This window comes from Scyliorhinus torazame, chromosome 3 (genome assembly GCF_047496885.1).
Source record: "Scyliorhinus torazame isolate Kashiwa2021f chromosome 3, sScyTor2.1, whole genome shotgun sequence".
Taxonomy (NCBI): Eukaryota; Metazoa; Chordata; class Chondrichthyes; order Carcharhiniformes; family Scyliorhinidae; genus Scyliorhinus; species Scyliorhinus torazame.
Genome location: NC_092709.1, coordinates 141,383,367 through 141,409,143, shown reverse-complemented (window position 1 = coordinate 141,409,143; position 25,777 = coordinate 141,383,367). Strand labels below are relative to the sequence as shown.

Sequence of the window (25,777 nt, the reverse complement as noted above, 5' to 3'; positions counted from 1 at the left end):
CATTAAGTTGGGATGGGGCAAAGAGGTGGCATAGTGAGGGGCGAAGGCTAGAGAGCCCAAAACTGAATGAAATAACTTGGACAAAGTCAGAGAACCAAGAACAACCTGCCTGCACTCGGCAGCTCCTGTGGCCATCTTTTATCGTGTTCTATCTGGGGTGGCAGGCTTCTGAGAGCTGTGAAAGGTGCCATAATGAAAGTTATTTGTTTCTATAAACTTCCAGGGTTCACGTCGAGTATTGTGACTTTCAGGATATCCAGGCACAGTAAAGTGTGCTTTATTGCATAGGTATTGCATGTAACTTGAATGCATTTGTAGCTCACCGCGCGCATTGTGTACAGTGCTCAACGTGTGCCTGCTCCGACTGGTTACACATTCCAGCCAGTGATTTTAAATGTTCTTTCACTGCCGGAGTTTGCGGAAATGCCTGAGTTATCCATAACGTGAGGTGGAAGGGCTGGGCTCGGTCAACCACCCGGAAACAACAGTTTGCGGAGAGGAAAACTTGCGGTAAGATTTATTTTTCATCGAGTGAGTACATTCTTTAAAATTGTGTCGTCTACTGTGTTTATGCGCTTGGCGAATTTTACTCCTTGTTATATGGAAGGACTTTTGCATTTTTAGTTTGCGCAGGTCGTAACCGAGTTCAGAGCATTTTCATTATTTCTTGCCAATGTCGGATTTTTTAAAAATCCAGCTCAGATCGTTTAACCATAAAACCTGCACACACTGAAATTCTGAAACCAAAGTAACTTCGTTGCAGTGTTAATGTAAGCCTACTTGTGACAATAATAATAATAAAGATTATATAATATAAATGTTACTGCTAAAATGTCTTCCTGTATTGACAGCTCCATTTTCCTAACTGAATGAGTTAGGAACAAATATAAAATAACAAAATAGACTTGGAGTGCAATTAAATTGCGAATTTAGCTACGATTCAAAGCAGTTTCAACTGTTCACCAATGTAAAAATGTAAAGCAGTGTTAAGGCACAAACTCACTCCAAGCTCTGGTATCAAATTGGGTCCTGACTCCAGGTTTAGGGCATATTAATATTATAAATTGTAGTTGAACCCTTAAAGACATTTTTGTTATATAGGGGAGATATGGCCCAGGTTTATTCCGGGAACAGGTTGGCAACTCTAAATACTCCATATCTAAGAATAAGCAACAGATCGGGGTTAAAACTGGTTCCTTCTTGCTTCATATGGTTCACTATTGCACCTATGTGGTACATTTTAACAACAGAGTAGATCAAATTAACTAATGCAGGGCCCTTATGTGAAAGGAACAGACATTATTACAGATTTTTACTGCTGATAGAATCTTCTGTCCTTATAATTTTGGTGAAGTATAACACTGAAGGCATTTCTACCATAAAATAAATAGGATAAAATTTGTCCTTAATGTTCCATTTGCAATGAGGTCTCATTTTAATTTGTGAAAACTGGATTGATGGCGAGCGTAAATGATTAACAATAAATAAATGTTGATCTATTTGTTCCGGAGAGAGTGATAATAATAATCTTTATTATTGTCACAAGTAGGCTTACATGAACACTGCAATGAAGTTACTGTGAAAATCCCCTGATCGCCACATTCCTGGCTTGACACAATTCACACCTCTTTAACCTGGGGTTACCCCATCTCTGGATCTGTAAAGATTTAATCACCTGCTAATGCTCGCATTCCAAGCATTGTCTGGCATCTTTGAATCTGTCTATATATATGTTTCTAGAACATACCTCTTCATTCATCTGAGGAAGGAGCAGCGCTCCGAAAGCTAGTGACATCGAAACAAACCTGTTGGACTTTAACCTGGTGTTGTAAGACTTCTTACTGTGCTCACCCCAGTCCAACGCGGCATCTCCACACCCTTGCATAGTTTTAAGATTCTCACACAATGGGAACCAAACATTTTAATATCTCAAGAAAATCAAATTCCCAACGTGATTCATGCCAATATTTGGGTCGATTGTACAAGGGTGTACAAATTGTTAATCAATTTGTACATGGTGTACTGGAAACAACAAAAATGTATGTCAAGTTAAATGGTAATTTAGCTTTTTGCAGTTATTAATGAAACCTTTAGTACTGGAAGAGATGTAATCTAGAAGTGTGCTGGAAAAATGCTTTGAAACAAAATTGATTTTACTGTGTCAGGAAAATATCACAAAAGCTGCTTTTTGAAACACAACTTGGCATTATCTAATTTTAAAAAGGAGAACAATGATGCTATTGTAGTGTTTTATTAAAAGAAATGACGATGAGAGCATGTGATAAGTGGTTGAATTTGATTTTTAAAAGTTGCTTTAGCCATATATTACTAAAATAATGTGTCATTCAGTCTCTTCGACGAAATGTATTTATCATATAGAACATACTGAAATTCATGCTGAATCAAAGAGAGAAAATGTACTCACTTTATATCACAAAATATTTATTTCATCTACATTTGTGATAGGCCATCATTCGATGTTGCTATGTGGCCATATATTCCCAATCCCACATGTTGCCATTTCTTTGGTGGCTAGGATTTCCACAAATGAGAGGAAATCCTAACCCACTAAGGATTCTAGATGCAGGCTTTTTACATAGCAATGGTGGGTACAAGAGTTATCTTGGCATCAGCTGAGGTTTGGCAGTGGAGGTTTGGGAGAGGGGCTGTGGAAAGGGGATTGGGGAGCGGGAGTGTGGAGAGGGGATGTGCAAAGGACGATGCTTCGGTAGTGACTTGTGGAAAAAACTAGCAAACCACACTGAAAATGGCAAGAACTGCAGGGAACAGTCTGCATTGTATTTATTTTTTTCCAATTAAGGGGCAATTTAGTGTGGCCAATCCACCAACACTGCACATCTTTGGGTTGTGGGAGTGAGACCCCCACAGACACAGGGAGAATGTGCAAACTCCACACGGACAGTGGCCCGGGACCAGGATCGAACCCAGGTCTTTGGCGCCGTGAGGTAGCAGCGCTAACCACTGCACCACCGTGCCATCTCAGCCTCCTTTTTGTAAGGCATAGAGGACAATTCTCCGGCTGTGTTGTGCCCGACGCAAATCCCGCTAGGTCGGGAGAATTGTGGGAATGCCCCGAAATGGGATTTGTGCAGGTACAAATCAGATTCCGATGCTCCCAGTCCGCAGCAGCTGGCGTGAACAGGATCGCTCCCAGAAAGGGTGAGATACTGATCACAGGTAATTTCCATTCATTTTAAACTCACTAGCAATATTAAAGTTGAATGCAGTGACCATCTGGTATTCTACCACCCGCCCCTATTATTATTGGAAAAATAGAATTAAAAAACGCCCATAAAAGGGCAAAGCAGAGCTGCAGCCTGTCTATCCTAAAATCCTCTCACAGGACAGAACCACTCTGAAGATTGTTTCTTAGAGAAGCATTTCACTCCCCTTGAAGTTTCAATAGGCTCTGTGGTTTCAATGTTGCGGTATGCCTGCGTTTATCACTTTGTCCTTGGTTGTTTATATTGAACTTCACACCCCACCGAACTTTCCAAACCTCTTGATTGACAGCTGAAGGCTACTCAAAGGAATCTCAAAGAAAAAATCCACTGGAGAAGAAATGTGGCCAGACAGGACACCTGCTCGAAAGAGGAAGTGTTTCAGCGTTAATGGACCTTGAAGTGCTATAAAACGAATAAACAAAGCTGCACCCTCATAATAATAATTGCTTATTGTCACAAGTAGGCTTCAATGAAGTTACTGTGAAAAGCCCCTAGTCGCCACATTCCGGTGCCTGTTCGGGGAGGCTGGAACGGGAATTGAACCCGAACAAGACCAGCAGCGCGGGTTCAATTCCCGTTCCAGCCTCCCCGAACAGGCGCCAGAATGTGGCGACTAGGGGCTTTTCACAGTAACTTCACTGAAGCCTACTTGTGACAATCAGCAATTATTATTATTATGAGGGTGTAGCTTTGTTTATTTGTTTTATAGCACTTCAAGGTCCATTAACGCTGAAGTGCTTCCTCTTTCCATCAGGTGTCCTGTCTGGCCACATTTCTTCTATAGTGGATTTTTTCCTCTGATGTGATTCCTGAAAAGACCAGGTGCTCTGTCTGACAGCAAGGGCAGCACGGTAGCAGAGTAGTTAGCTCTGTTGCTTCACAGTGGCAGGATCCCAGGTTTGATTCCCGGCTTGGGTCACTGTCTGTGCGGAGTCTGCACGTTCTCCCCGTGTCTACATGGGTGCTCCGGTTTCCTCCCACAAGTCCCGAAAGACGTGCTGTTAGGTAATTTGGACATTCTGAATTCTCCCTCTGTGTACCCGAATAGGTTCCGGAATGTGGCAACTAGGGGGATTTTCACAGTAACTTCATTGCATGTTAATGTAAGCCTACTTGTGACAATAATAAAGATTATTATATTATTATAATTTATTTAGACTGGGCCTTTAACAACCCCTGATGTTTGAACAGCATGCCTGCACTGGAGGTACTTTTCCACCTTAGAAGCAGCTGGCACCACTCAGTGCAATGAGGACTTTCTTGCAGCCACTGTTGAATTCTCCGAATAGATGTGATGACCTCTCAGGAGGTTCTGAGACTATTCTCGCCACTGTGTAGTTGGGGACATGCCATGGCACTGATCCCTGGCACCCTGCTTAGCATTGAAAAGGGACAGGGTCAACTTCCGGGTGCGGCGATGACCAGCTGAGTCGCACGTTTCGGCAGCTCCCGGTGGAACGGACTTTTGGGCTCTTAACAAGAGCCCCAACGGCAATTTTAACGGCTAAAAGTACTGTGCGGTGAACCAGAAGGGAATCCCCCCTGGATACGGATGAAAAAGGAGAGGAAGGTGGCCGGATTGCGGTGGATCCTTTAGAGCAGCGGCAAGGAAGGCAAGCAAAAACCAAGATGGCGTCGGAAGGTGGCAGTTTAATATGGGGCCCTGAACAACACGAGTTTTTGAAACGCTGCGTGGAAGAACTCAAAAAGGAAATGAAGAAGGAGCTGTTGGCCCCGATATTAGAGGCGATCGAAGGGCTAAAGGAGGAGCAAAAGACCCAGGAGCGGGAGCTTCGGGTCGTAAAGGCAAAGGCTGCCGAGAATGAGGACGACATACAGGGCCTGGTGGTGAAGACGGAGATGCACGAGGCACACCATAAACGATGTGTGGAAAGGCTGGAGGCGCTGGAGAACAACGCGAGGAGGAACAACCTAAGGATTCTTGGTCTTCCTGAAGGTGCGGAGGGAGCGGACGTCGGGGCATATGTGAGCACGATGCTGCACTCGTTAATGGGAGCGGAGGCCCCGGCGGGTCCGCTGGAGGTGGAGGGAGCATACCGAGTGATGGCGCGAGGACCGAGAGCAGGAGAAATTCCCAGAGCCATAGTGGTGAGATTCCTCCGTTTTAAGGATAGAGAGATGGTCCTTAGATGGGCAAAGAAAACTCGGAGCAGTAAGTGGGAGAACGCGGTGATCCGCGTATACCAAGACTGGAGTGCGGAGGTGGCGAGAAGGAGGGCGAGCTTTAATCGGGCCAAGGCGGTGCTTCACAAAAAGAAGATAAAATTTGGAATGCTGCAACCGGCAAGACTGTGGGTCACATATCAAGGGAGGCACCACTACTTTGAGACGGCGGAGGAGGCGTGGACTTTTATCGTGGAAGAAAAATTGGAATGAGCGGGTTATTAAAAAAAGAACGTTTGAAACAAAGTGGTGGGGCGAGTATGGGGGGCGAAGAGGGGGGTAAAAAGGGGGGAAAGAGGAGTATTATGTTATTAATCCTGCGATGTGGTAACTTTTCTCTCTTCCACAGGAGGTGGTGGGGGGAGGAAAGGAGGTGGAAGAGATGGGGCGTTGGCCATTGGGGGCGGGGCCAAGGGGGAAGCGCGGGCTCGGTTCCCGCGCTATGATAATCATGGCGGGAATAGGGAAGCAGGAAGGAGGGGGCGTCGCACGGTGCGAGCCGAGGTCACGGGGGGAAGCCGAGGTCGGCCAGAGTTTGCTGACTTCTGGGAGCAACATGGGGGGTGTAACTACGCTAGTGGGGGATCTAGCGGGGGGGGGAATTATTGGGCTGCTGCTGCTGGGGAGAGGGGGGAGCTGGTATGGGGTGGGATGGGCGGGGGGGCACCACCTGGGGGGGACACAGCTGCGTGGGAACCGGGTGAGGAGCTGGAAAAAGGGGATGGCTAATCGGCAAGGGGGGGGGGGTAAAAAGCCCCCCAACCCAGCTGATCACGTGGAACGTGAGAGGGCTGAACGGGCCGATAAAGAGGGCACGGGTACTCGCACACCTTAAGAAACTTAAGGCAGACGTGGTTATGTTACAGGAAACGCACTTGAAACTGATAGACCAGGTGAGACTACGCAAAGGTTGGGTGGGGCAGGTGTTCCATTCGGGGCTAGATGCAAAAAACAGGGGGGTGGCTATATTAGTGGGGAAGCGGGTAATGTTTGAGGCAAAGACTATAGTGGCGGATAGCGGGGGCAGATACGTGATGGTGAGTGGCAAACTACAGGGGGAGACGGTGGTTTTGGTAAACGTATATGCCCCGAACTGGGATGATGCCAATTTTATGAGGCGTATGCTAGGACGCATCCCGGACCCAGAGGTGGGAAAGTTGGTAATGGGGGGAGATTTCAATACGGTGTTGGAACCAGGGCTGGACAGGTCGAGGTCCAGGACTGGAAGGAGGCCGGCAGCAGCCAAGGTGCTTAAAGATTTTATGGAGAAGATGGGAGGAGTAGACCCGTGGAGATTTAGCAGACCTAGGAGTAAGGAGTTTTCGTTTTTCTCCTATGTCCATAAAGTCTATTCGCGAATAGACTTTTTTGTTTTGGGAAGGGCGTTGATCCCGAAGGTGAGGGGAACGGAGTATACGGCTATAGCCATTTCGGATCACGCTCCACATTGGGTGGACTTGGAGATAGGGGAGGAAACAGAAGGGCGCCCACCCTGGAGAATGGACATGGTACTAATGGCAGATGAGGGGGTGTGTCTAAGGGTGAGGGGGTGCATTGAAAAGTACTTGGAACTCAATGATAATGGGGAGGTCCAGGTGGGAGTGGTCTGGGAGGCGCTGAAGGCAGTGGTTAGAGGGGAGCTGATATCAATAAGAGCACATAAAGGAAAGCAGGAGTGTAGGGAACGGGAGCGGTTGCTGCAAGAACTTCTGAGGGTGGACAGGCAATATGCGGAGGTACCGGAGGAGGGACTGTACAGGGAAAGGCAAAGGCTACACGTAGAATTTGACTTGCTGACAACGGGTACTGCAGAGGCACAGTGGAGGAAGGCACAGGGTGTACAGTACGAATATGGGGAGAAGGCGAGCAGGTTGCTGGCACACCAATTGAGGAAAAGGGGAGCAGCGAGGGAAATAGGGGGAGTGAGGGATGAGGAAGGAGAGATGGAGCGGGGAGCGGAGAGAGTGAATGGAGTGTTCAAGGCATTTTATAAAAAATTATACGAAGCTCAACCCCCGGATGGGAGGGAGAGAATGATGGGCTTTCTGGACCGGCTGGAATTTCCCAAGGTGGAGGAGCAGGAAAGGGTGGGACTGGGAGCACAGATTGAAATAGAGGAAGTAGTGAAAGGAATTAGGAGCATGCAGGCGGGGAAGACTCCGGGACCGGATGGATTCCCAGTTGAATTTTACAGGAAATATGTGGACCTGCTCGCCCCGCTACTGATGAGGACTTTTAATGAGGCAAAGGAAAGGGGACAGCTGCCCCCGACTATGTCTGAGGCAACGATATCGCTTCTCCTAAAGAAGGAAAAAGACCCGCTGCAATGCGGGTCCTATAGACCTATTTCCCTCCTAAATGTAGACGCTAAGATTCTGGCCAAGGTAATGGCAATGAGGATAGAGGATTGTGTCCCGAGGGTGGTCCATGAGGACCAAACTGGGTTTGTGAAGGGGAGACAGCTGAATACGAATATACGGAGGCTGCTAGGGGTAATGATGATGCCCCCACCAGAGGGGGAAGCGGAGATAGTGGTGGCGATGGATGCCGAGAAAGCATTTGATAGAGTGGAGTGGGATTATTTGTGGGAGGTGCTGAGGAGATTTGGTTTTGGAGATGAGTATGTTGGATGGGTGCAGCTGTTGTATAGGGCCCCAGTGGCGAGTGTGGTCACGAATGGACGGGGATCTGCATACTTTCGGCTCCATAGAGGGACAAGGCAGGGATGCCCTCTGTCCCCATTATTGTTTGCACTGGCGATTGAGCCCCTGGCAATAGCATTGAGGGGTTCCAAGAAGTGGAGGGGAGTACTTCGAGGAGGAGAAGAACACCGGGTATCTCTGTATGCGGATGATTTGTTGTTATATGTAGCGGACCCGGCGGAGGGGATGCCAGAGATAATGCGGACACTTCGGGAGTTTGGAGAATTCTCAGGATATAAACTGAACATGGGGAAAAGTGCGTTGTTTGTGGTGCATCCAGGGGAGCAGAGCAGAGAAAAAGAGGACTTTCCGCTGAGGAAGGTAACAAGGGACTTTCGTTACTTGGGGATCCAGATAGCCAAGAATTGGGGTACGTTGCATAGGTTAAATTTAACGCGATTGGTGGAACAAATGGAGGAGGACTTCAAGAGATGGGACATGGTATCCCTGTCACTGGCAGGGAGGGTGCAGGCGGTTAAAATGGTAGTCCTCCCGAGATTCCTCTTTGTGTTTCAGTGCCTCCCGGTGATGATCACGAAGGCTTTTTTCAAAAGGATCGAAAAGAGTATCATGAGTTTTGTGTGGGCCGGGAAGACCCCGAGAGTGAGGAAGGGATTCTTACAGCGTAGTAGAGATAGGGGGGGGCTGGCACTACCGAGCCGAAGTGAGTACTACTGGGCCGCCAATATCTCAATGGTGAGTAAGTGGATGGGAGAAGAGGAGGGAGCGGCGTGGAAGAGATTGGAGAGGGCGTCCTGTAGGGGGACTAGCCTACAAGCTATGGTGACGGCCCCATTGCCATTCTCACCGAAGAAATACACCACTAGCCCAGTGGTGGTGGCGACTTTGAAAATTTGGGGACAGTGGAGACGGCATAGGGGAAAGACAGGAGCCTTGGTGGGGTCCCCGATAAGAAATAACCATAGGTTTGCCCCGGGGAGAATAGATGGGGGATTTGGAATATGGCAAAGAGCAGGAGTAACGCAACTGAAAGGTCTGTTTGTGGATGGGAAGTTCGCAAGTCTGGGAGCGCTGACCGAGAAATATGGGTTGCCCCAAGGGAATGCATTCCGGTATATGCAACTGAGGGCTTTTGCGAGGCAACAGGTGAGGGAATTCCCGCAGCTCCCGACGCATGAGATGCAGGACAGAGTGATCTCAAAGACATGGGTGGGGGACGGTAAGGTGTCAGATATATATAGGGAAATGAGGGACGAGGGGGAGATTATGGTAGATGAGCTGACGGGGAAATGGGAAGAAGAGCTGGGGGAGGAGATTGAGGAGGGGCTGTGGGCGGATGCCCTAAGTAGGGTAAACTCATCGTCCTTGTGTGCCAGGCTAAGCCTGATTCAATTTAAGGTGTTACACAGGGCGCATATGACTGGAGCACGGCTCAGTAAATTTTTGGGGGTAGAGGATAGGTGTGCGAGATTCTCGAGAAGCCCAGCGAATCACACCCACATGTTCTGGTCATGTCCGGCACTACAGGGGTTCTGGGTGGGGGTGACAAAGGTGCTTTCGAAAGTAGTGGGGGTCCAGGTCGAACCAAGCTGGGGGTTGGCTATATTTGGGGTTGCACAAGAGCCGGGAGTGCAGAAGGCGAGAGAGGCCGATGTTTTGGCCTTTGCGTCCCTAGTAGCCCGGCGCAGGATACTGTTGATGTGGAAGGAAGCCAAGCCCCCGGGGGTGGAGACCTGGATAAATGACATGGCAGGGTTTATAAAGCTGGAACGGATTAAGTTCGTCCTAAGGGGATCGGCTCAAGGGTTCACCAGGCGGTGGCAACCGTTCATCGAATACCTCACAGAAAGATAGAGGGAATGGAAAAGAAGAAGGCAGCAGCTGCAGCCCAGGGGGGGGGGGGGGGGGGGGGGGAGTGGGGGGGAGGAACCAGAGGGACTCTCAGGGTTGTCAATATATATGTATAATATGTATAGGTCGTTGCTATAAATAATTGTATATTGGACTGTTAAATCATATTTTTGGAGAGTGTTTATCTGAGACAAGGCAGTTGCCATTTAGTTTTAGTTTTAGTTTTTGTTATATATTATTTATTCTTTGTTTATAAAACAGGTCATTGTTATTTATACTGTTATATTATTGTGTAAAGGATACACAATGTACTGTGATGGTTGACCAAAAATTTTCAATAAAATATTTTTTTTAAAAAAGAAAAGGGACAGGGTCTGAAAGGGGGCAGGGCATGAAGGAAGCTATTTGCTAACCCCATATTCGGGATGACACACATCTGAGGGTGGAGAGGAGGGGCTGATACCAGCTATTGGAGGTGCGCCTGATACCAGTGGGAAAGGGGTAGGGTACTTAAACCCCAATGCCGGTAATGTTGTGGAGGAACGGTGGGTGGAGGTCTTTACTCCAAGGGTTATTCCAAGATTGGGATGTCTTTAAAAAATGGCACCCCGATCTGTGAGGATCCAGCCTTGCCGCCGTCCTCGGGTCCCACGCATCATATTTGGGTGCGAATCACCCCTGCCTCCAAAGAAATGAAAAGTGTGGAAGGATCACGATGGAAATCACGCCAGAATAGTCGACGCAATTTGGAACAAATTTCCCGCCCAAAATGACGGTAATGTTTTGGGAGAATTCCACGGATAGCATCAGTTTCCCCGTACATGCTGACAACATTCAACTCTGCCTCACCACATTCAACTCTGCCTCACCACATTCAACTCTGCCTCACCACATTCAACTCTGCCTCACCACTACCTCTCTTGACCCCATCCACCAAATTGTCAGATTGTTTGTCCGACACCCAGTCCTGGATCAGCAGAATATTCTTACAATTAAACATTTGTGAAGACCAAAGCCATTGTTTTCAATCTCTGGTCCAAACTCTGTTTCCTAGCCACTGACTCTCTCTCTCTCTCTCTCACTCTTTCTATCCATCATCAACTCCTTTTCTTCCCTTAGCAAAAATCTCAGTCAAATTAGTGATACGTGATTGGCCTTTAACAAAGCTGTGTTGACAGTCGTTCATCCATTAATCCCACTTATCTAAGTGGCTGCTAATTTTGTCCCAAATGACCATTTCCAAAAGCTTCCAATCACTGAAGTGAAACTAATGTCCTGTAGTTCCTGGGGTAGATCGTTACACCATTTTTGAACAAGGGTGTAACAATTGCAATTCTCCAGTCCTCCGGTGCCACCCCATATCAAAGGAGGATTTGACGATTCTGGCAAAAGCCTCTGCATTTTCCTCCCTTAGTCCCAGTATTCCTAGATGCATCCCAATCTGTACTTGTCAACTTAATTGTAACCAAGCTGAAGAAGGACACGTTGGACCCGATTAAGGCTTTGATTGATCAAGTTGTGCAGAATCAAGAGACCCAGGGGAGAGCGATCCAGGAGGTGGAGAAAAAGCTGTCCGAGCACGAGGAGTACATAACTGTGCTGGAGACCAAGGTGGAGATGATGAACGACCGCCAGAAAAGAATGCAGGAGAAGCTGGAGGACCTGGAGAACAGGTCCATGAGGCAGAATCTTAGAATTGGCGGCCTCCCTGAAGGCAGTGAGGGATCGGATGTGAGGACTTATGTGACAGACATGCTGGAGAAGTTGATGGGGACTGAGGTGTTCCCTCGGCCCCTGGAAGTGGATAGAGCGCACCGAGCCCTCGCGAAGAAGCCCCGAGCGAATGAGCCACCAAGGGCGATGGTGGTACGTTTACACCGATTCCTGGACAAGGAACACGTTCTACGGTGGGCCAAGAAGGAACGGAGCAGCAAGTGGGAGAATTGTGAGCTGCGCATTTATCAGGACCTGGGCTCGGACCTGGCCAAGAGGCGAGCTGGGTTTAATCGGGCAAAAACGGCCCTCTTTAAGAAGGGGGTGAAGTTTGGGATCCTGTACCCAGCCCGTCTGTGGGTAACACATGAGGAACGGGACTTCTACTTTGAAACACCAGCCGACATATGGACTTTTATTAAAGAAAATAGGGTGGAGGCGAATTAAAAGACACTGAAACCTTGGAGAAGTACTGTGGCGGCGATTTGTTGTGCTGGGTTTTATAAATATAAGTACTGCTATGTGTAATAAGGGCCTTTTTTGGATGGCTAAAGATAACTTTGTCTTGTAGGGAGCTGGTTAGAGGGGGGATGGGCTTTGGGGTTGGTTCTGCGTTTTGGGTGAATATTTTTCTAAAGTGGCTGTTTCTTCAGTTGTTTCTGATGTTTGTTTACTGGGGAATGTGATGCTTTTAAAATTTTGTCCATGTGAGGGGAGAGGGGAGAGAACAATGGGGAGACAGACTGCTTGTTGCCAGGGGCGAGCGCTATCAAATCAGCATGGGTCAGCTGACTCTCAGAAGCGCAGTGGGGGGTGAGCAGGTGTTAAGCTGAAGCTTGACTTGGGGGGATGGGTTTCTAGTGTTGTTGCTGGGGGGAAGGGAGGGGGGAGCTGTTACTAGGGGACAAATGAGAGGTCGGGAATGGTGACTGCCCAAGGGGTGGGGCTCGAGGAGGCGGAGGGCGTGAGCTAGAGGCTGGCCTAAAAAGGGTAATGGCTAGTCAGCAGGGAGGGGGGCTGGAAGCCCCCCGACATAGAACGTCAGAGGGCTGAATGGGCCGGTCAAGAGGGCTCGCGTGTTCGCGCATTTGAGGGGGCTGAAGGCGGACATGGAAATGCTACAAGAGACACACCTAATAGTTACAGACCAGAGGAGATTGAGAAAGGGGTGGGGCAGCCAAGTATTCCACTCAGGGCTGGACTCAAAGACCAGGGGGTTAGCGATCTTGATCAATAAACGAGTGGCATTCGATGTAGGGTGAATCGTGTCAGACAAGGGGGGTAGGTACAGAATGGTGAGTGGGAAGCTGGAGGGGGTGCAGGTGGTACTCGTGAACATGTATACTCCGAATGGGGACGATGTGGAATTTATGAGGCAGGTTTTAGGTAAGATCCCAGACTTAGAGTCACATAACCTGATCATGGGAGGAGACTTTAACACAGTCATTGATCTTGAATTGGACCGGTCAAAATCCAGGACAGGGAGGAGGCCGATGCAGCAAAGGAATTGAAGGGGTTTATGGAACAGATGGGGGGAGTAGACCCATGGAGGTTTGCACGGCCAAGGGTGAAGGAGTTTTCCTTTTTCTCACAAGTCCATAAGGTATACTCTCGCATCAACGTTTTTGTTCTGAGCAGGGCGCTAATACCGGAGGTGGTGGATACTGAGTACTCGGCAATCGCAGTGTCGGATCATGCCCCACATTGAGTGGATCTACGGGTTAGTGTGAAGAGAGGGCAACGTCCGCTGTGGAGACTGAATGTGGGGTTGCTAGCGGACGAAGCGATCTGTGGGCGGGTTAACGAGTCCATCCAGAACTACCTGGAAACAAATGATACGGGGAAGGTCTCTGCAGCGACAGTTTGGGAAGCTCTGAAGGCAGTGGTCAGAGGGGAATAAATCTCAATACGGGCCCACAGAGAAAAGGTGGAACGGACTGAGAGGGATAGATCAGTGGAGGAGATACTCCAGGTGGACAGGAGATACTCGGAGGCCCCGGACGCGGGGCTACTGAGGGAGTGACGGAAGTTACAGGCAGAGTTTGGGCTGTTGACCACAGGGAAAGCGGTGGAACAGTTGAGGAAAGCAAGCGGGGCGATTTATGAGTACGGGGAAAAGGCAAGCAGAATGTTGGCGCACCAGCTCAGGAAAAGGGAGGCGGCCAGGGAGATAGTTAAAGTAAAGAGTAGAGGCTGGAATACTGTCCTGGACCCAGTGGGGGTGAACGAGGTATTTAAGGACTTCTATAGTAAATTATATGAGTCAGAACCCCCGGCTGGGATGGAGGGGATGAGGCAGTTTTTCGATCAGTTGAGGTTCCCGAGGGTAGATGAGGATCTGGTGGAAGGGCTGGGAGCCCCAATTGAGATTGAGGAAATAATCAAGGGGCTGGAGGGCATGCAGCCGTGCAAGGCCCCGGGGCCTGACGGCTACCCGGTGGAATTCTATAAGTTTTCAGAGATATTGAGCGCACTGCTGGTGAGGACATTTAACGAAGCAAGGGAGAAGGGAGTCCTTCCCCCAACAATGTCGCAGGCCTCGATTTCATTGGTCCTGAAACGGGAGAAGGATCTGGAGCAATGCGGGTCATACAGGCCAATTTCTCTACTGAATGTGGACGCCAAACTGCTGGCTAAGATACTGGCCACAAGGATAGAGGACTGTGTCCCGGGGGTGATAGGGGAAGACCAGACGGGATTTGTTAAGGGCAGGCAACTCCAGGCCAATGTTCGAAGGCTTTTAAATGTTATTATGGTGCCCTCAGAAGGAGAGGAGGTGGAGATGGTGGTAGCGATGGATGCGGAGAAGGCTTATGATCGGGTGGAGTGGAATTACCTGTGGGAGGCGCTGGGGAGGTTTGGATTTGGTGAGGGCTTTATTGACTGGGTGCGGTTGCTCTATCACAGTGTTCTTCAAACTTTTTTTTTCTGGGGACCCATTTTTATCAACCGGCCAACCTTCGGGACCCAACCCAGCCGACCTTCGCGACCCACGCCGGCCGACCTTCGCGACCCACGCCGGCCGACCTGCGCGACCCACCATTTTCTCTTACCTTGTTTGCTGCTGACAAAAATGGAGGAAATGGTTTTGGGTCCCTTTGGCCCTCGTACACGCTCCTCCAATGGAACCTGTTGGATGAAGGTGAAGCCTTCTGGTGTCGGAAAGTATGGAGTCTCCATCTGTCCAAAGTTCTGAATTTTTTTCCTGTAAAATTTTAACAAATAAAACCCTCCCCGAACTTGTAAAAAATAAATAAATAAAATGAGTAAAATAAATGAAAAAAAAGAACAAAACCCCACCAAACACCACCCCTCCCCGTTACTGTTTGCTCTGGCCATAGAGCCATTGGCCATGGCATTAAGAGCCTCTAGGAACTGAAAAGGACTGGTTCGGTGGGGGGGGGACGTTGGAGCACCGGGTCTCGCTCTACGCAGATGATCTGCTCTTGTATATTTCAGACCCGTTGGAGGGGATGGGGGAAGTAATGCGAATCCTGGGGGAATTTGGCAATTTTTCGGGGTATAAATTGAACATGGGGGAAAAGCAAGATGTTCGCGATCCAGGCAAGAGGACAGGAGAAGAGACTGGGAGAACGCTTAGAATGGTAGGGAAGAGCTTTCAATATCTGGGAATTCAGGTGGCCCGGGAATGGGAGGTACTGCACAAGTTAAACCTATCCCGGTTGGTAGAACAAATGGAAGTGGGCTTTAAGAGATGGGGCATGCTCCCTCTGTCACTGGCAGGGAGTGTACAGACCGTGAAAATGATGGTCCTCCCCAGATTTCTGTTTGTCTTTCAGTGCCTCCCCATCTTCATCCCAAAGGCCTTTTTCAAGCGAGTGAATAAGGTTATTTTGGGCTTTGTGTGGCTAGGTAAGAAAGTGTTGCTGGAGCACAGTCGGGAGGAGGGTGGGTTGGCGCTGCCGAACCTCTGCAATCTCTACTGGGAGGCTAATATAGCCATGATTAGGAAGTGGGTAGTGGGGGAGGGGTCGGCATGGGAGCAGCTGGAGGTGGCGTCATGTAAAGACACAAGTTTGGGAGCACTGATAACGGCACGTCTTCCGTTCTTGCCAGCCCGATACTCCACAAGTCCGGTGGTGGTGGCGGCTCTGAGAATCTGGGGGCAGTGGAGGAGATATAAGAGAGTGGAGGGAGCATTGGTTTGGACCCCGATTTATAATAATCATCGGGTTGTACAGGGTAGGCTGGATGGTGGGTTCCAGAGGTGGCAAATGGCAGGAATTAGAAGGATGGGGGAACTATTTATAAATGGGAACTTTCCCAGCTTGAAAGCTTTGGAGGATAAATTTGAATTGCCAGCAGGGAACAGGTTTAGGTATTTGCAGGTGCGAGACTTCCTGAGAAAACAGGTTCTGGCCTTCCCGCTGCTGCCGCCACAGGGGATACAGGATAGAGTAGTCTCCAGTACCTCGGTGGGAGAGGGGAAGGTTTCAGATATTTACCGGGAGCTTTCGGAGGCGGAGGAATCTCCGGTGGAGGAGCTTAGGGCAAGTGGGAGGACGAGCTAAGAGGAGAGATAGAGGTGGGTCTGTGGGCGGATGCCCTAAGCAGGGTTTTAAAAAATAAATTTAGTGTACCCAATTCATTTTTGTTTTCCAATTAAGGGGCAATTTAGTGTGGCCAATCCACCTCGCCTGCACATCTTTGAGTTGTGGGGGCGAAACCCACGCAAACACTGGGCGAATGTGCAAATTCCACATGGACAGTGACCCAGAGCCGGGATCGAACCTGGGACCTCGGCGCCATGAGGCAGCAGGGCTAACCCACTGCACCACCGTGCTGCCCTCCCCTAAGCAGGGTTAATACCTCCTCATCATGCGCCAGGCTCAGCCTCATACAATTTTAGGTAGTCCACCGGGCACACATGACAGTGGCTAGGATGAGCAGGTTTTTGGGGGTAGAAGATAGGTGTGCGAGGTGCTCGGGAAGCCCAGCAAATCATGTCCACATGTTTTGGGCATGCCCGAAGCTTAGAGGGTTTTGGCAGGGTTTTGCGAAGGCAATGTCCACGGTGCTAAAAATACGGGTGGTGCTGAGTCCGGAGGTAGCGATTTGTGGAGTGTCGGAAGAGCCGTGAGTTCAGGGAGTGAAAGAGGCTGGCGTCATGGCCTTTGTCTCCCTGGTAGCCTGGAGACGGATCTTGTTAATGTGGAGGGACTCGAAACCCCCAAGTGTAGAGACCTGGCATAGTAACATGGCTGGGTTTCTCAGTCTCGAGAAAATAAAGTTCACCTTAAGAGGGTCAATGGTCAGGTTCATTAAAATGTCAGCAGATGCAGTATTCCAAGGTGGGGGGAAAGAGGGCCGGATTGGTGTTTTATGGTTGGGGTGTGTGAAGATTGAGATGGGGGGGGAAATGTTTACTATACCATGTCAATGTCATTGTCTATGTTATTTTTATAAAAATTTTCAAATACCTTAATAAAAATATTTTTTTAAAAAAATGAATCTGCTTGATCCACCTCATTCCCAGAACCAAAACCACCAACCAAAACTGTCGCTTTCCTTGTTGGATAAGAAACCTATAAATTAAGAAAGTTCTCCTGAACACATTTCAATAACTCCTCTTCCTCTCTGCCCCTTACATTATTATTATTAGGGCAATTGAAGTCATTTAATCTATAAAAAGTACTCTGTAGTTTTGCTCCTCTCTGTAATTGCTCCTCTGTATCTTTCCCACTATAATAATAATAACCGTTTATTGTCACAAGTATGAAGTTACTGTGAAAAGCCCCTAGTCGCCACATTCCGGCGCCTGTTCGGGTAAGCTGGTACGGGAATTGAACCCGCGCTGCTGGTCTTGTTCTGCATCACAAACCAGCTGTCTATCTCACTGAGCTAAACCAACCCAATATCTAGTTGGTGGCTGTCAGAATACACCCAGTAGTGTAATAGAAATTCCATTGTTTCTTAAATCTAACCAAATAGAATCCAATTCTGACCTTCAAGGACATTCTCTCTTTCTCTCTCTCTTTCTCACGCTCTTTCTCTCTCCAGCAATATTCTCCTTACTCAAAACAGCCACCCGTCCTCCTTCCTTTCCTTCACTATCTTTCCTGAACACGTTTTATCCAAGAATATTTAGTAGTCAGTCCTGTCCTTTTTTAAGCTAGGTCTTAATTATTATTTTAAAAAAAATTTAAAGTGCCCAATTTTTCCCCCCCCAATTAAGGGACAATTTAGCGTGGTCAATCCACCTAACCAGCACATCTTTGGGTTGTGGGGGTGAGACCCATGCAGTCAGGGGGGGAGAATGTGCAAATACCACACGGCCAGTGACCCGGGGCCGGTATCGAATCAGGATCCTCGGCGCCATGCAGCAGTGCTAACCACTGCACCATCGTGCCGTGCTCAGCCAGGTCTCAATCATTGTCACAACATTATATTTTCATGTGGTCATCTGTGCCTACAGCTCACTAACCTTATTTACCACACTTTGTGCATTAACATGCTTGGGCAGTAAACCTAATTTACACCTGATTGAATTTCCTCTTTTCTTGCTTGCTTTTTCCTACTCCAGTGTATTCTGTCTCTCCTAATCTTTTTTGCACCTTGTTTCTCCTTCCTGGTCCACATCTCACTGCCAAATTAGTTTAAACCCTCGCCAACAGCATGAGCAAACCAATCTGTGAGAACATTGGTCCCTGCTCTTGTTTGGGTGCCATCTGTTTGGACTGTATAGGTCCCACCTCCTCCACAGCTGGTCCCATTGTTCCAGGAATCTAAAGCCTTCCATCCTGTTCTATCTCTCCAGCCACACATTCATTTATTCTATTTTTATACTCGCTAGTGCAAGGCAATGGAAGCAAAATGAAGATTACTGTCTTTGAGGTCCTCTTTGTTTGTCTCCTGCCTAATTCCTAAAATCAGCCTGAATCTTTCATCCCTCCTTCTATCCATGTCTTTGGTATTAAAATAGACCATGATCATTGGCTGTTCACCCTCTCCCCTTATCAGAGCGTTAGAAGTTTGCAAGAACATTATTATTCAATATAAAATCTCATTTTAATTTATAGGTACCACCATCTGCTGACATAACGCCTTGACTGCTGCTTTCGGACTGAAGAATGAAGCTCTTAGTGCTGGGGGCCACAGGAAACACTGGCCAGTTTTTAGTGAGACAAGCCCTAGAACAGGGCCATGTGGTGAAAGCGGTTGTAAGAACTACCAGCAAGCTTACCATTCAGCATGAGAACCTGACGGTAATTATTGGCAATGTCAAATTCTTTTGAGTACTGCAATGAATCCCGTTTGTTTGAAAAGATACCCAAAGAGGGAGAACTGTACTAAATCGAGAATTATATTGAGTTTTAATTTCTAGTACAGATGACAGCTCACTGTCCAAGATAATCTATTCCTTTTACATTATTACTTGCAGGTGGTGAAAGCAAATATCTTCTCAGCTGACAGCCTGGTGGAACACTTTAACGAGCAGGATGTCATCATGTCCTGCCTTGGGTTCCCGATAAGCCTATTTTCTGAAGTTACGGGATATACAGAATCAATAAAAGCTATTGTTCTTGCTATGCGTGAGGCAAAAGTGACTCGAATTATAGCAATGGCGTCCTGGTATACTAAACGTGAGTCCGTCTTAGACTATATGCATATTTATAATGGAAGCTGCCAATGTAAACTTGTCAGGATGTAACCGCATTGCTTTGGGGCCAGAAGCAGTGAACATAGGGAAAATAATTTATCATGGAAATATGAAAATAATAATACATGCCTTGAAAATGGACACCTCAATGCTCTGGCTCAATGATCCCTGCTATTGAACTCTGTTTCTCCTAAAGACTACACTTGGTCTTGACCTCATGCACAGGTTGTTGTGCACTAAACCATTATAAGAACTATCTATCTAGCCTTCAGTGATATTATTGAGTGCGCTGTCTTCAGGGGCTGCAATCAATCGGTCTATGTAAACCTTCCTGGGGAAGGCCTGCCATTGAGCTGTTAACTGCCTGATCGGCATTTAATGCAATCCGCCTTCCGAAATGAGACAACATGGGGCCTTCAATGGCTCGCTAGTCTACATTAAGTTTCACCTGATGAGTATAGACGGGTTTGATACCCCATTTTCTGTAAGTTTTCTTTAAAAATATTTTTACTACAAAAAAAGTTTTTCAATATTACAAAATAACACCACAGTAGTCATCAAATATATCCAGATGCAGTACAAAAATAACACATTTCAACCACCATCAACCCTGCTAAACCCTAACCATTATACCTATAACTCATAACAAAGGAAACCCCAACTAATACCTAATAATCCCCCCTATAGCTAGCTGTGAGTGACAAACTCTCTGAAAAAGGAAATGAATGGCTGCCATGCAGCTAGAACCCATCTACCGACCCTCTCATGGTGTACTTGACCTTTTCAAGGTATTGGAAATCCATTAGATCACCCAGCTCCATCGAGGTGCTGGGTTGAGTGGGAGAATTCCATCCCAGCAAAACTCACCTGCAGGCTATCAATGAGGCAAAGGCAAGGACATCCGCCTTTGATCCCGTCTGCAGCACCGACTCCCCGAAAATGGCCACCAGCAGATAAGGCTCCAGTTAAGTACCAAGAATCCCTGACATGATGTTAAAGAGGGAGATCTAAAAGCTGACCAGTTTCGGACAGGACCAGAACACAGTGGTATAATTCACTGGACCCCAAGAACACTGAACGCACCCGTCTTCCACCCCTGAGAAAAAAAACACTGAAACGAGTTCCAGTCTGATGCACCCTGTGCACCACCTTAAACTGAATCAACCTAGCACAGGAGGAGGTCAAGTTGATTCTGTGTAGAGCCTGACTCCACACTCCTCCCACCAGACATAGCACCCCCTCCCACTTCCTCCTCACTTCCTCCAGCAGAGCTTGCTCCGCAGACATTTGGCCGTGGATAACTGAAATCCTACCCTCACACACTTCTGTCAAAGATAGAATCCTATTCATTAAAAAAAATAAATATATTTATTAAAGTTTTTTAACACAATTTTTCTCCCTTACAAACAATAACAAAAAAACCGAGAAATCGCGCAGAGCAAGATATATACATGGCAAGGGTTGCTGCTGCTGCTGATCGACCTTCTAACGCTCCGCGAGATAGTCTAGGAACGGTTGCCACCGCCTGTAAAACCCTGCGCAGACCCTCTCAAGGCGAACTTAATCCTCTCCAACTTTATGAACCTAGCCATATCATTTATCCAGGCCTCCAGGCTGGGAGGCTTCGCCTCCTTCCACATTAGCAAGATCCTTCGCCGGGCTACAAGGGACGCAAAGGCCAGAATGCCGGCCTCTTTCGCCTCCTGCACTCCCGGTTCGTCCACCACTCCAAATATTGCTAGCCCCCAGCTTGGCTTGACCCGGACTTTCACCACCTGAGATATTGCTCCCGCCAAACCTCTCCAGAACCCCTCCAGTGCCGGGCATGACCAAAACATATGGACATGGTTCGCCAGGCTGTCTGATCACCTTCCACATCTGTCCTCTACCCCAAAGAACCTACTCAACCTCGCCCCCGTCAAGTGCGCTCTGTGGACCACCTTAAATTGTATCAGGCTGAGCCTGGCACACGAGGAGGAGGAATTAACCCTACCTAGGGCATCAGCCCACAGACCTTCCTCGATCTCCTCCCCCAGCTCCTCCTCCCATTTACCCTTCAACTCTTCTACCAGCGCTTCCCCCTCTTTCAACTCCTGGTGTATTTCCGCCACCTTGCCCTCCCCAACCCATACACCCGAGATCAACCTATCTTGTACTTCTTGTGCTGGGAGCAACGGGAATTCCCTCACCTGTCGCCTCACAAAAGCCCTCACCTGCATATATTTGAAGGCATTTCCCGGGGGTAACTGGAACTTCTCCTCCAGTGCCCCTAGGCTCGCAAACGTCCCGTCGATGAACAGGTCCCACATTCTTCCAATCCCCGCCCGATGCCAGCTCTGGAACCCCCCGTCCATCTCCCCCGGGACAAACTGGTGGTTACCCCTGATCGGGGACCACACCGATGCTCCCATTGCACCCCGGTGCCGTCTCCACTGGCCCCAGATCCTTAGCGTTGCCGCCACCACCGGGCTCGTGGTATACTTTGTCGGTGAGAGCGGCAGCGGTGCCGTCACCAACGCCCCCAGACTCGTTCCTTTACAGGACGCCATCTCCATCCTCTTCCATGCCGCCCCCTCTCCCTCCATAACCCACTTGCGGATCATCGCCACATTTGCTGCCCAGTAGTAGCTCCCCAGGTTTGGCAGCGCCAACCCTCCTCGGTCCCTACTGCGTTCCAGGAACCCTCTCCTTACTCTCGGGGTCTTATTCGCCCACACAAACCCCATAATACTCCTGCCTACTCTCTTAAAAAAGGCCTTAGTGATCATGATGGGAAGGCACTGAAACACAAACAGAAACCTCGGAAGGACCACCATTTTGACCGACTGCACTCTACCTGCCAGCGAGAGCAGTAACATGTCCCATCTTTTGAAATCCTCCTCCATTTGCTCCACCACATTGTCAGATTCAGTTCATGTAGGGTCCCCCAACTCCTGGCTATCTGGATCCCCAGATACCGAAAGCTCCCCTCCGCCCTCCTCAGCGGTAGGTCCCCTATCCCTCTTTCTTGGTCCCCCGCCTGTAATACAAAGAGCTCACTCTTCCCTACATTGAGCTTATAGCCCGAAAACTCCCCAAACTCCCTGAGAGTCTGCATGACCTCCACCATTCCCTCCATTGGATCCGCCACGTACAGCAACAGGTCATCCGCATATAGCGACACTCGATGCTCTTCTCCCCCTCGGACCACCCCCTCCATTTATTAGACTCCCTCAATGACATGGCCAATGGTTCGATCGCCAATGCGAACAACAGGGGGGACAGGGGGCACCCCTGCCTCGTTCCTCGGTACAGTCGAAGGTACTCCGACCTCCGCCGGTTCGTCACTACATTCGCCATCGGGGCTCTGTAAAGGAGTTTAACCCAATTGATAAACCCTACCCCGAACCCAAAACTACGCAGCACCTCCCAGAGGTACTCCCACTCTACTCGGTCAAAGGCCTTCTCCGTGTCCATAGCTGCCACTATCTCCGCCTCTCCCTCCTCCGTTATCACGTTTAAGAGCCGTTCACATTGGTGTTTAGTTGCCTGCCCTTTACAAATCCCGTCTGGTCCTCGTGGATTACCCCCGGGACACAGTCCTCGATCCTCGTGGCCAGCACTTTTGCCAGCAACTTTGCATCCACATTGAGGAGCGAGATCGGCCTGTACGATCCACATTGCAGTGGGTCCTTGTCCCGCTGTGATGAACGGTTACTGCCTTATCATCATGTAAGGTGATGTCCCCTTTAAGACCAGGCTTGGAACCCTGGGGACTCCGCCTCTGGCTCCGCCCATCTGGGAGCCATACATAAAGGCCTGCCTCATGGTCTGTATAGCAGTCAGCTCTCGTCCAAATCTGTAGCATAGTTATGAGCCTAATAAAGCCTTCTTTCCGGTTTAATCTCTAAGCATCATTATTGAGGGTACCTCAATTTATTAGGCTAAACTAGATTCAGGATGGACGCAGGCCTGAAACCAGAGAAGCTCAATCTGGAAGCACGAACGCCGGAGGCAAAGGAAATTTTAAAATACTGGCTGCGGTGCTTCGAGGCCTACCTGGACTCCGCAGAGACTCCCATCCTGGGGCCACGCAAGCTGCGCCTACTCCACGCCCGGGTGAGTCACAGAATCTCCGCCACGCTCGAAAAGGCGACGATTTATGAGGAAGCGATTGAGTTGCTCCGAAAGCGGTTTGTCAATCCCGTCAATGAGGTGCACGCCCGGCATCTGCTCTTTACCTGCCGGCAGCGCTCGGGGGAATCGCTCGACGAGTATCCTCCCTCACCTCTTGGGGACCCACTGGGCGTAATAGGAGAAAAGCCCCAAGCACCGTTTGAGGGCCTTGAGGCTGCGGGGGAGAGGGAGTTCCTTAAGGGGGCGCATGCGGTCGGGGTCCCTGCTGCTCGGACTGGATTTCCAGTGCAGCCACCGAAGCCTGACACTGAAGTTCGGCGGACCCTTGCCCCCCTCACGGTGTGCTGCCTTGCGACACTGAAAGTCGCACCCCCCTCGCTATTCGCTAACCTCACTCCCGACTGTAAGCCTGTCGCCACCAGGAGCCAGCGCTACAGTGCCCAAGATATGGCTTTTATCAAGTCAGAGGTCCAGCGTTTACTGGGAGAGGGGGTCATCGAGGCTAGCAACAGCCCTTGGAGAGCGCAAGTGGTGGTAGTCCGGTCCGGGGAGAAGAAACGGATGGTCGTGGATTATAGCCAGACCATAAACCGATTCACGCAGCTTGATGCGTACCCACTTCCTCGCATCGCGGAAATGGTAAATCGGATCGCCCAATACCGAGTCTTTTCCACGGTCGACCTCAAATCTGCCTACCACCAGCTCCCCATCCGACCAAAAGACCGCCCCTATACTGCGTTTGAAGCAGCCGGCCGGCTCTTCCACTTCCTCAGGGTCCCCTTTGGTGTCGCAAATGGGGTCTCCGCCTTTCAAAGGGCGATGGACCAAATGGTGGACCAGTACGGTTTGCGGGCTACATACCCGTACTTGGACAATGTCACCATCTGCGGCCATGATCAGCAGGACCATGACGCTAACCTCAATAAAGTTCCTCCAGACCGCCCGAGCCCTTAACCTGACCTATAACGAGGGCAAATGCGCTTTCCACACCACCCGGCTGGCCATCCTCGGCTATGTCGTGGAAGACGGGGTCCTAGGTCCCGACCCCGACCGCATGCGCCCCCTTAAGCAACTCCCTCTCCCCCGCAGCCTCAAGGCCCTCAAACGGTGCTTTAGGGCTTTTCTCCTATTACGCCCAGTGGGTCCCCAAGTATGCGGACAAAGCCCGCCCACTCCTAAAGACCACCACTTTTCCCCTCTCGGCTGAGGCTCAATTGGCCTTCAACCGCATCAAGGCTGACATCATCAAGGCCGCCATGCACGCGGTGGACGAAACCATCCCTTTCCAGGTAGAGAGCGATGCATCAGACATCGCCCTGGCTGCTACCCTCAATCAAGGAGGCAGACCAGTAGCGTTCTTCTCCCGAACCCTCACCGCCTCCGAGATTCGACACTCTGCAGTCGAAAAGGAAGCACAAGCCATTGTGGAGGCTGTGCGGCGCTGGAGACACTACCTCGCCGGTAGGAGGTTTACCCTCGTCACCGACCAACGGTCGGTCGCCTATATGTTCGATAACACGCAACGGGGCAAAATAAAAAACGATAAAATTTTGAGGTGGAGGATCGAACTCTCCACCTACTCGTACGATATCAAGTATCGTCCAGGGGAGCTCAACGAGCCCCCAGATGCCCTGTCCCGCGGCACATGCGCCAACGCGCAGGAGGACCGCCTGCAAGCCACCCACAATGACCTCTGCCACCCAGGGGTTACCCGGCTCGTCCATTTCATCAAGTCCCGCAACCTACCTTACTCAACCAAGGAGGTCAAGGCCATGGTCAGGGCCTGCCAGATCTGTGCGGAGTGCAAACCACACTTCTATCGGCCAGACAAGGTTCGGCTCGTGAAGGCCTCGGGCCCCTTTGAGCGACTGAGCGTGGACTTCAAGGGGCCCCTCCCGTCCACCAACCATTATGCCTATTTCCTCACCGTGATCGATGAGTTCTCCTGTTTCCCATTCGCCATTCCCTGCACCGACATGACCTCAGCCACGGTGATTAAGGCACTGCACAGCATCTTCACCCTGTTCGGTTTCCCTGCTTATATCCACAGCGACCGGGGTACATCGTTCATGAGCGATGAACTGCGTCAGTATCTACTCAGCAAAGGCATCGTCTCGAGCAGAACGACCGGTTATAACCCACGGGGAAACGGGCAGGTGGAGAGGGAGAACGCGACCGTGTGGAAGGCTGTCCTTCTGGCCCTGCGGTCGAGAAATCTCCCAACCACCCGCTGGCAGGAGGTCCTACCCGATGCCCTACACTCCATTAGGTCACTCCTCTGCACGGCCACAAATGAGACCCCTCATAAGCGATTGTTTCTCTTCCCCAGGAAGTCTACCTCCGGGGTCTCGCTTCCACCTTGGCTGACGGCTCCGGGACCTGTT

General features: G+C 49.5%; 1 protein-coding gene across 2 annotated transcripts in view; it reads left to right on the top strand.

The window, feature by feature from the left end:
* Window positions 1–342: 342 nt before the first annotated feature.
* LOC140408711 (flavin reductase (NADPH)-like) overlaps window positions 343–25,777 on the top strand; it is a 62,425-nt gene continuing 36,990 nt past the window's right edge. The window contains exons 1-3 of one of the 2 annotated variants that reach the window (XM_072496302.1): window positions 343–510; window positions 18,697–18,882; window positions 19,059–19,260. In XM_072496302.1, coding sequence (XP_072352403.1) covers window positions 18,748–18,882; window positions 19,059–19,260 — 337 coding nt within the window. In that variant the 5' untranslated portion in view covers window positions 343–510; window positions 18,697–18,747. Of the gene's footprint in view, window positions 532–18,696; window positions 18,883–19,058; window positions 19,261–25,777 lie in introns of both variants that reach the window. The other variant, XM_072496303.1, reaches the window with a different exon arrangement.